Source organism: Octopus bimaculoides, chromosome 8 (genome assembly GCF_046866305.1).
Source record: "Octopus bimaculoides isolate indiv1 chromosome 8, ASM4686630v1, whole genome shotgun sequence".
Taxonomy (NCBI): domain Eukaryota; kingdom Metazoa; phylum Mollusca; class Cephalopoda; order Octopoda; family Octopodidae; genus Octopus; species Octopus bimaculoides.
In genome coordinates, this window is record NC_142935.1 from 41,992,643 (window position 1) to 42,004,768 (window position 12,126).

General features: G+C 34.3%; 1 protein-coding gene across 4 annotated transcripts in view; it reads left to right on the plus strand.

The window, feature by feature from the left end:
• LOC106876206 (neprilysin) overlaps window positions 1-7,092 on the plus strand; it is a 162,848-nt gene extending 155,756 nt beyond the window's left edge. For all 4 annotated transcript variants that reach the window (XM_052970054.2, XM_052970055.2, XM_052970053.2 and 1 more), the window contains exon 22: window positions 6,599-7,092. In XM_052970054.2, coding sequence (XP_052826014.1) covers window positions 6,599-6,698 — 100 coding nt within the window. In that variant the 3' untranslated portion in view covers window positions 6,699-7,092. The remainder of the gene's footprint in view (window positions 1-6,598) is intronic.
• Window positions 7,093-12,126: the final 5,034 nt, after the last annotated feature.

The window sequence follows — 12,126 nt, forward strand, 5'->3', positions numbered from 1 at the left end:
CGAGTTCCTTCCTGTAACCTTAAGTATCCTCAATTTTTCGGCGGTCTTTTAAGCGATTAGAACACTCCTGATAATCCCTGCTGTCCCTAAAAGATAAACATTCTGTAGGAGCTCTACCGGGCATTCTATTCCAATCTCCTTCAGTCGTATGTTAAATCTTTGCTTACTGTTCACAACACACTAATTGGTATAAGCCCGACGTTTACTGTTCTCATGCTTCAAATTGTTCCTATTTCAAATTTGAAGGGATGCTGTTCTGTTTGCTTTTCATTTTCTGTCATCTTTTCATCTTTTCATCTTTTCGTCCTCTTTCTTTACGATATTATTATTATTATTATTATTATTATTATTATTATTATTATTATTATTATTATTATTATTATTATTATTATTATTATTATTATTATTATTATTATTATTATTATTATTGTTCAGTAGTTTTATTTTTATAACGTGCTTTCACTTCACTACCGAGCGCAGCTCTGTGCGCCTTGGGTATGTGCTGTGGTTTGCTGTGGTGCTCTTATGTTTACTGTATTGAAAGTGTTTTGCGTAGAATGTGTGCAGTACCCAGTAGTGCAACTTTTTGTATGTTATATATATTTGTAAGTCCTGGTGTTTTTGTTATGTATTTGTCTGAATATTTTTTTTATTATACCTAAGACACCTACTATGATAGGAATTGTTTTTGTTTTTAGATTCCACATTCGAGTTATCTCTATTTCCAGGTCTTTGTATTTTGAAAGTTTTTCCATTTCTTTTAGAGAAACGTTGTCATCTGCTGGTATTGATACATCAATTAGAAAGCATTTTTTTTTCTTCATGATCTTTGACAACTATATCTGGTCTATTTGCTTTAATTTCTCTATCTGTGTGTATAGGAATATCCCAGAGTATGGTTGCTTTCTCGTTTTCTGTGACCTTTTCTGGCGTGTGTTTATACCATCTTTTTTCTGTTGTTATTCCATAGTGTTGGCATAGCTTCCAGTGTATATAGGTCCCAGCTCTGTCGTGTCTGTGAATATATTCCTTCTTAGCCAGGACTGGGCAGCCAGAGATAATATGATTTATTGTTTCTTGTCCATCTCCACATATTCTACAGTTACTTGTTATATTTCTTTTCATTATGTGTTTTTGGTAATTTCTGGTGGGGAGGCTCTGGTCTTGTGCAGCAATTAAAGATCCTTCAGTCTCTGCTTTGAGTCCTGAGCTTCTCAGCCATTGCTGGGATTTTTCTCTGTCTATTTCTTTCGCATTTAGTTTAGCCCAGTATTTACCATGTAGGGGCTTTTCTTGCCATCGTTTTATCATGGTCCGTTGCTGTTCTAGTTTTAGTTTGGATTTCATTTGTTTTATAGCTTTTGTTTCTTCTTCTTCTTCTTCTTCTTCTTCTTCTTCTTCTTCTTCTTCTTCTTCTTCTTCTTCTTCTTCTTCTTCTTCTTCTTCTTCTTCTTCTTCTTCTTCTTCTTCTTCTTCTTCTTCTTCTTCTTCTTCTTCTTCTTCTTCTTCTTCTTCTTCGTATTTGTTAGGTAGATTGATTTCTTATTTGTATTTGTCAGCTTCCTTAAATACTGAAAACAGTTTTTTGTTTTGCTCGTGTTTTGTGGCTATTTGTATTAGTTTCCCTTGCTTCTGGAGTAGGTATTTTTGCAGTGGTTATTTTATAATAGTTTTCTAGCTGTATAAGACCCCTGCCACCTTCTCTGCGTTGTATATATAGCCTTTCTATGTCGGATTTTGGGTGGTGCATCCTATATCCTGTCATTATTTTTCTTGTTTTCCTGTCTATGTTACATAGTTCGTTTAGTGGCCAGTTAAGGATGTTGTAGCTGTAGCTTATAACTGGGACAGCTAAAGTGTTGATACCCATTATCTTGTTTTTAGCATTGAGCTCTGTTTTTAGTATTAATCTAACTCGTCTATAGTACTCTTTCTTTATTTTTTCTTTCATTTGTGTATATTGTATCCTATCTAGTTCATTGACTCTTAAATACTTATATGGTTGGCTTTCGTCTAGTTCTCTTATTTCATTGGCTTTATCTAGTGTTATATTGCTACTTTTAACTAATTTTCCTCTTTTCAGGGTTGCTTTGGCACATTTTTCTAATTCGAATTTCATATCTATTTCCTTGGTAAAGCCGTGTACTGTCTGTAGTAGTGTTTCTAGCTCTTTGTCGTTTTTTGCATATAATTTTAGGTCATCCATATATAGAAGTGGCTGACTGTTTTTCCGTAGCATTTGTAACCGCATCCAGTTCTATTTAGCAATTCTGTTAAAGGTGTGAGTGCCAGGCAGAACAGGAGTGGAGAGAGCGTGTCTCCCTGGAATATTCCTCTTCTAATGGGGATGGCTTTCGTTTTCACAAGTCCCTCGTTTGTTTGGAGCTGTAGCACTGTCTGCCATTTGTTCATTGAGTGCTCTATGTATTTTATGATAATTGGTGCCACCTTGTTTATGGCTAGCGTTTCCAGAATCCACGTGTGGGGAACACTGTCGAAAGCCTTTTGGTAGTCCACCCAGGCCATACTGAGGCCTTTCTTCTTTCTGCGGCTGTCTTCAGTTATGGCTTTATTTATCAATAATTGATCTTTACAGCCGTATGAGCCCTTGCAGCATCCCTTCTGCTCTTCTGGAAACAGGTTGTTATTTTCCAGGTGTTTACTCAATCTCTGCGATATTATTGCAGTAAAGGCTTTGTAGATCGTAGGGAGACAGGTTATAGGTCTATAGTTTTGTGGTTTCCCCGTTTCCGTGGATTTGGGGATTAAGATGGTTTTCCCTTTTGTGAGCCATTCAGGCATTGTCTCTGGATCTGCTAGTATGTTGTTAAAGATTTCTGCCAGCTTTTTATGCATTCCCGGCAGGTGTTTTAACCAGAAATTGGGGATCTTGTCGTGTCCAGGTGCCTTCCAGTTGCTTAGACTTTGCAGTGTCTGGGTGACCTCTTCAGTTGTTATAGGGGTCCAGAGTTGTTCAGGTGCTAAGTTCGTTGTCTTAATGGTCCTTTTCCTGGGTTGTTGCTTCACCGACCATATTTGTTTCCAGAATTTCTCTAGTTCTTCTGCTGTTGGTGCTGAAGTAATGTCTATTTTATTTTTACCCAGTTCTTGGCAGAGTGTTTTGGGGTTGGATTTGAACTGTTTGTTTTGTTTAAAGAAACGTTGGCGTTTCTCATACCGGCGGATCCTTTGTGCTTTGGCAAGGATGTCTCGCTTTAGTTTTTCTTTTGCCTCAGGTAAGACTTTTTCTGTAATGCTGTATTTGTACAGTATTTTTGTTTTCTTCTTGTTACTTAGTAGTGTTGATTGTTTACTAATTTCGTTGAGAATCGATAAATCTTTTCTCTTTTTTTTAATTTTGTTCTGGATGTTATTTATCCACAAGGTCTGTTTGGGTGGTAGAACTCCTGTTCGGATGGATTTAAGTGAGTATCCTGCTTCTTTTGTGGCTGCAGTGGCTGCCGCATATATTATGTCATTTAGCTCAGTGATATTGCCTGTTGTTTCTGTGGTTGTTAGTTCCGTGACGGCCAGGTTTATGCTATTTATTATTGATGTTGTTTTATTGTCTATTTTGATTTTTGGGAGATATAATCTGTGGTCCATTCTAAGATCTGTGGTTTTCAGTTCTTTGGTTATTTTCATTTTCATAGTATCGTAATTATTAGGTTTCCCTTCGTTATTTCCAGGCTTTATATTTGTTTTGCCTTCCTTCTCATTCATATGTTTGTCTGTGGTGTTCTGGATTGGTGCTTTTTGTACACTATTATACATCTCCACGGTCTGGGTTTGTTGTTTTTTGTTTACTTCATTTTTGCCGGAAATGTTACGTTTGTCCTCGTGTTTTGCTATCTCAGTGTTTATATTATTATTTGGCATTACTGTGTGACTACTATCTAGATTTTCCTGTTGTATTTTTTCTTTCAATTGTTCTATTTCTATTTCTGATATTTTTTTGCTTTTAGAATATATCTTCTTATGTTAGCTAGTTTGTTAGGGTTCATTGTTTTATCGAGGTCTTTATTTACATTATTTGTCTTCCATATTTTATATGTATGTGTTGTTGCGTTTTCGTTTTTTGGGTAGAGCACTGTTGTGAAGTAGGCGTGTAGGATCGAAATGTGTTCCTCGCGTGTCCATTTATGCCGTTTTGGTTTTGTTTGCGGGACATGAGGAACAACGTCCGGCCCTTTATTTTGACGGTCATCGTTTTCGTAGGGTACCGGTTCGTTTATTTCTGTTGTCAGATTGTTTTGCACGTTCATATCTTCGTACTTTTTTCGTAACAATCTTACAGTACGTACTTCTCGGTTGTTATTCTTGGGTGGAATAATACCGGTGTTATTTAATCTGTTTGTAATTTTTTTGTACATGGTGATTTTGGATTCGAAGATGGTCTGATTTTGATGTAACACGTGTGTTTACGATCGCTGTGCGGGTAGTAGAGGTATCAAGTTAAAAACATCATTATATTTGGAAAAATAGAGATAAATTTCAATGAGTATTACTTACTCGGATATAGTCCAACCCTTTGTCAGCTATTTTTTGTACATGGTGTTTGGGTTTGGAGATGGTCTGTATTTTGATGTAACATGTGTGTTTACGTTCACTGTTCGGGTAGTGGAGGTATCAAGTTAAAATACATCATTATATTTGGAAAAATAGAGATAAATTTCAATGAGTATTACTTACTCGGATATAGTCCAACCCTTTGTCAGCTATTTTATTGCTCCGTGCGATGTCTTTATTTCCGATGTTTTTGGATAAGTTTCGGAGCAGTGATTTATCGTACTCACATGTTAAACTTCCCCGGTGTCTTCTTTTCTCCCCCTTATTATTATTATTATTATTATTATTATTTTATGTTTGACTTTTGTTTTGCATTTGTACAAGTTGGATCCAAGTCTCATTATTATTATTATTATTATTATTATTATTATTATTATTATTATTATTATTATTATTATTAATGCGGTAATAAGCATATCGATACTAAATTACTTGGTGTTACATGTCAATATACAAATGCTTCAGAACAAAGTGTCAGTCGTGTAAAGAGCAGTAAGGAGAAATTAATATGACAAAGCAAAAAGAAATTATAAAGCTCGCAACATAATTTTCTATTAACTTGTCATCTTAATTTCTTTGATATATATATATATATATATATATATATATAGTGTGTGTGTGTGTGTACGTAGTGCATTTTGTACATTCTGTCTCTATTACTACTACTGCTAATATTCATAAGCAGTATTGCACACTGTACCATGTGCAATATATGCTACATAGAACACAGCACCATGTATCTTTTACACTTAGTGTTCTTGAGAAAAGTTTATATTTTCAAAGTTATTTCGTGTTAAATTTGTCTTATTGCGGTAATTTCAAGCAATCAATGACGTGTATTCAGCTGAATAAAATTACTGCTGTTGTTTGTCAACAACAACTTCCGGCGGTGTATATTTCGTTTGTTACTGTTATTTATGACATATTTCATCTCAGTTACGTTTGTATAAATAAACGAGTGTATCTGAAGAATGTTTCCTTCATGGCACCACCACAATCGGTCGTGCATTTCTACTGTTTTTAGTTTTTTTTCCTGTTTTTAAGCTACTATTTTCGGCAGGACATTTTTGTCCCCTCCCCTTCCAATTTCTTCATTTTTAACATTTTTCCGTAACTCTAACCCTAAAATCCCAACCCTAACCCTAAAACCTTAACCCTAACGCTAATACCCCAACCCTAACCCTAACTCTAATCCTGAAACCTTAAGCCTAACCCTAAAACCCTATCCCTAACCCTAAAACCCTAACCCTGACCCTAAAACCTTAACTCTAAAACCCGAACCCTAACCCTTACCCTAAAACCCTAAAGCTAAAACCAGTACAGACACTCGATCGATGTCATAAATAACAGTGACAAATGAAATATACACCGCCGATAGTTGTTGTTGACAAACAACGGCAGTAATTTTGTTCAGCTGAATACACGTCATTGATTGGTTGAAATTACCGAAATACGACAATTTTAACACAAAATAACTTTGAAAATATAAACTTTTCTCTACATCAGTTGATGTTTTACATGACACATTCTTCCAGTTTCCGAAGTTTAAAAGTGTTTATTTGCAAAAGATTAATTTCTCGATGTGCCGTTCAAAGGGAAAAGATCCTATTTATTTGAAAACATAAACTTCGAAGGATTTGCTTTATTTTTATGGTATTACCGAATCGTAATACAAGACTCTGGAGCTAGTTTTACAATAAACAATGAACGTGTAGTCCTGAGTTTGAGCGATTTTATGCACTGATTGTAAAATATAGTTACATGAAAATATGTAAGACTTCTGATGTGATAAACATTTCTATTTCAAGTATTTGTGAGTCTCTACAGTGAATGTATTAACATTAACTCCATATGTAACATTCTCATAAAGCAGGCGTATTTTCCTTATAATCCGAGGGCTTTTAATTCTCTCAAGGTATATGATCACCGTGATAAAGTGTAGAAGTTTTATTTAATGTCTATGTGCATGCATGTGTATACTTCACATATTCAAATATTTATGCTTTATTCATATCTTCGTTTATTGCAGAACCATGGTAACGTTACAGAATTTTAAATGGTTTTCGCATGAATACCACTGTACTCCAGATTCTAAGATGAATCCATCGAAGAAAATTGAAATATGGTGAAATAACGAAGGAAATATGACAATTTAATGATTTAACAATTTAATGACTAAATATTTAAACTAACCTCGTACATTTTGAGGACGGTTTGAATTTTACTTTCCTTAACTCAAGAAGCAATAATTATCGCTTATAATGTTTTTACTGGTATTGTCATTGTTGTTGTTATTGTTACTATTATCATTATTACTATTGTTGTTATTGTTATTATTATTATCATTATTATTATTATCATTATTATTGTTATCATTATTATTAGTACATGGCAAGTTAATTTGCGAAAATAATAAGCAATATACTTTTACACCTAAATGAATTACGTATCCAAGAAAAAATAATATAACATAAATTGGATACAACATAATTGTTCAATAAAAATATACTTCTTTTTACATTACATGAATTTTTTTTATAATCAAAAAGACATTAAATTTAAAATGTACGTCTTCGAATTTGGTGATTAGTTAACACTTTTGCAGTAGAAGTATTTGTAGTAAAAACCAAATAGATATGCGTTTACATTATGAAATTTTAAAACGCGACTAAATTGCCACTGAGATTTACTGGAATATGTTTGTTTCCAATTCAACAAAATGATCCTGCTGTTGAATTTTTCGTTGTATATCCATTGCCTGCGTTAAACAATAACGGTTTGTTCTATGTTTAAGAGATGAGGCATTATGTACATTATTTACATTATATGCATTCGACGGATATTTACCCTCATCTTGTTTGTTGTTAACATAACGTTTCTGATGATAAGCTCTGCAGCCTTCTTCAGGTGTCTTGGGGGAAATTTCGAACCTGGGTTCTCATTCCTAAGGTATTTTTCGATATTATTACTATTATTATTACTATTATTATTGTTCAGGTCATTGCTTGGAATCGAACTCGGAATCTTGGGGTTAGTAGCCCGAGCTCTTAACCACTACGCCTTATGCCCATGGGCAATTATGGAGTGAATTTTAGGGCTTCTCAATCTAATATTTTCCTATCCTTCCTTAATACCGGTTCCCATATGCTGCTCATATCTGCACTCGTGCTGCTTAGGAGGTTGTTGTGTCCTAGCATATGTGCTGCTTATTTTACTTTTCGTATTTTCCAGTGGTGTTCTCTGTCTATTAATTTAACTTCATCCCACAGAGGGAGGTTGCCTCCAATTTTACATACATGGTTATCTATATCCGATTTATAAATATCTCTTCGGGTCACAGCTTTGCGATGTTCGTCTACCCTTATCTTAAGGGGGTGGCATGTTTCGCTTTTGTATAACCTACCACAGCTGCATCAGATGGAGTACACTGCAGTCTTTGGTCATATTCTCATCTATTGGTGTTTTTACTCGGAGATATCTGCGAAGTGTTGTATTATTCTTGAATATTGTCCTGATGTCATATGCATCTGATCTTTTGTATCTTTTCGGGTCATCGATGTAAGCCATCACTCTTGGGTGTAGTTCGTTGTTCATTGTCATTAAGTTTCGTGTTCTACGGTCTATCTCTTGTAATTCATTCTTCTTCCAAGATACTATTCCTGCCCCGTATCTCATCAAAGCAAACGTCCAAGTGTTAATTGCTGCAATCTTATAGCGGTCATTTAGCTTCGGTTGGAGCACAAGCCGAGTTCTCCTCAAATATTCTTTCCACTACATTTGTTTTATCTTGTGTTCATTCTTTTTATTTCTTTCAATGATACCCAGGTACTTATAGCCTTCCTCTCCGATTTCCTTTATAGTTTCGATACTTTCCAGCTTGATCCTATGGTTTTTACTGCTTATCATCATCATCATCATCATCATCATCATCATTATCATCATCATCATTATTATCATTAATATTATTATTATTGTTCAGTAGTTTTATTTCTATAACGTGCTTTCACTTCACTACCGAGCGGAGCTCTGTGCACCTTGGGTATGTGCTGTGGTTTGCTGTGGTGCTCTTATGTTTACTGTATTGAAAGTGTTTTGCGTAGAATGTGTGCAGTACCCAGTAGTGCAATTTTCTGTATGTTATATATATTTGTAAGTCCTGGTATTTTTGTTATGTATTTGTATGAATATTTTTTTATTATACCTAAGGCACCTACTATGATAGGAATTGTTTCTGTTTTTAGATTCCACATTCGAGTTATCTCTATTTCCAGGTCTTTGTATTTTGAAATTTTTTCTATTTCTTTTAGAGAAACGTTGTCATCTGCTGGTATTGATACATCAATTAGAAAGCATTTTTTTTCTTCATGATCTTTGACAACTATATCTGGTCTATTTGCCTTAATTTCTCTATCTGTGTGTATTGGCATATCCCAGAGTATGGTTGCTTTCTCGTTTTCTGTGACCTTTTCTGGCGTGTGTTTATAGCATCTTTTTTCTGTTGTTATTCCATAGTGTTGGCATAGCTTCCAGTGTATATAGGTCCCAGCTCTGTCGTGTCTGTGAATAATAATAATAATAATAATTATTATTATTATTATTACCAGTTACTTTCATCATTATTGTTATTACTGCCATCATCACCATCACCACCGTTGCCGTTGTTGTAGCTGTCATTCCTAACGTCATTTCTATTTCTATAGTCCTCCTCGTTCGGTTTACCATCAGCATTAAATTTTACTTTCTTTCCATTGTTTTTTATGCCCTTATTAGTATTTCACATGCTATTTCGACTTCCATTCGCACCGTACTTACTATAACCCTTCCCATTTCTGGCTCTAGTCTACTCGCTAGCGCCCTTACTATTAACGGTAGAGTTACGGGTAATTGTATTGCCAGTAATATTCATACATTCTTTCTAACGCTTGCTGTCTTACTGTTGAATTTGATTTTCTTAATTCTTTTAATCTATGGTTTTTGTGGGGAACTATATTTTGTCAGATATTCCTTGTGGTGAGTAGGCAAATCTTACGGAATGTCGGTTAAACAATCTCTCATACCTGGGAAAGGTTTATCTAGGGCTGCGAGAAATTTCCTGAGAATATTAGTAGTGAACTGTACCCCAAATGGAGCGTTCAACCAGCTAGCTTCCGTAGAGTACTCTTTCTTTTCTTATATTGTGGAAATCTACTGTAATCTTTTCCTCACTGCATTATGCCGTTTACGTTTATTTTAATCTATGTTGTCTTTATAGCTACTGTAAATCCTATCACAATCTTTAACTCTGGTTGTCCAATTCAAGTATTTCCCTTTTCCTATTGAGGCTATCCTTCAGTGGGTGTCGTTTTTCTTTGTCTTCAATTGAATCTAAGATCTTATCCATTAGTCTATCCTTACGTTTGTGTTCCGTTAACGTGCTTGGTTTGCTATTTATGGGGAATGTCGCACACTCTGGCAGCCCAACCGTAAAGTTAATTTTATGTTTAATTTCTTATTACAGCGGTTACTCCTATAATTTCTAACCACTCAACTGTTACTTCTCTGGTTCGAATTTGAGTTACTTTTTGTAGATGAAGTGATATCATTATGCGTACGTGATTAGCCCTGGGAGATATATTTGATTTTCCGACTAAATGTCATGTTGTAGAATCCTTTGTTTCTTTTACAAATGCCCCCATTTGTCGACAGCCTACATATTCTAGCAGACACCCACAAAGGGATAGAGTTTATTATACTTTTCGAGTAGTCAGATCCTCTACTTACATACTTTAGGTTTTCATTTTGCTCATGGAAAGGGTGATGTAGTCCAGTGCTAAAGTCGAGCGAGGTATCCAGAAATTGACTTTACTATACGCCGTTACTATTGATAATTTAAATCCATCATCAAATAAATTCCGTTTAAGGGAGACAACCCTAATAATATTATTAATTATAACAATCAAGTAATACAAATGATTGATCACTGGTAATAAATTAAATTCAAAACTAATGGTAATCTATATATTTATCTCTAGAAACTTTAGTAAATAAATACAAATATACAATTAGATTATTAGTAAAAAAAAAATCATACAGTTACTACACAATAGTAACTAAATGTTCAAATACTGAGTAAAAATATTATGGATATGTACATTACAACAATTGTTGGTAAGTTGAGGTTAAATTTGTGGTCGAATACAAACCAAGTCATCGGGTGGCTTAATTCTATTGAGGACAAGAAAAATATTAAATTCATTCAATTTGATATAGCTAATTTTTATGCAACCATTAACCCGATCATATTGAATAAGGCGCTATGGTTTATTCATAATAAGGCAGGGCTTACTAGAGTAGAAATTAAAGTGATATTAGCTGCTAGGAAGTCTTTTATTAGTTTTAATGATAAAGTATGGCTACGTAAGGATACACCGGATGCTTTCGATGTCCGCACAAATAGCTGATATTGTAGGTTCTTTTATTTTTTATGAATTGGATGATCAATTTCCTATGATTAGGGGGGGGGGTGTCTCTATAGGGATGATTGTTTTCTATATATTAGGAATAGCTCCAACCAACAATTACAGAGACTTAAAGGTAGATTGGTTAGACTTTTTCGTAGAATGAGGATGAATATTATTTATGAAGACGATATTTCTTTAGCTAATTTCTTAGATGTGACATTAGAGGATACATATAGACCATATCATAAACCTTCCACTAACCTGAAATATATCAGTAAGTGGAGGAATCATCCTAGAAAAATTATCGATAATGTAGTAAGAAATATTTCATTAAGACTTTCTAAATTATCCGCAAATGATATGGTTTTTGATAACGAAGCTCAATTCTATAATTTGGCATTAAATAGGGCAGGATACAAAGAGAAGGTTTACTATGCCAAACCTGATTGTAACAATATTAAGACAGCTATGAATTATAAGAATAATAAGTGTAAGAATAAGTTAAGAGGAAATAAAGAAATAAACCCAGAGATATTCATAAACGTAACATAGGTAATTCAAATTTTTAAAGAATATAACATGATGACTGTCTGCTTTTTGTTAATAAAACATCTGAGTTAATGTTATAAAATAGTACTTTTTGTTACAAGGACAAGTTATTTGTGTTATCTATCAAGTAGCTATTGGAACAGCAACAGGGTTTACAATTGTATGCATACTTCCTTTTCACATATCTCTACTTACACAAGTATATATGAGTACATAGATTTGTTAGTATGGATGTGCTGATGCACATCTACCTGATAACATATAAACATTTATTGTTTATACATTATGCTACTGCTTCAGTAATGAGTGTTAAAAAATTGCAATTAGGACTATTTCAGCTAAGTATTGAAAAAGAACGAGTTCAGCAGCAATAAAAATTAATGATGTGGAAGGCGTAGGAACTGTCAACAAACGTGTGACGCAAAACTGGCTCAGAGGTTTCAAGAAATGTGACACCAGCTTTGAAGGTAAATCAAATCAGGGAGACCGTCTGTTATAGAAGATGAAGCCTTGCTTGAAATGGCTGAAAAACAGACAAGCACGACCAAAGCACGATGATTGCGTGTTT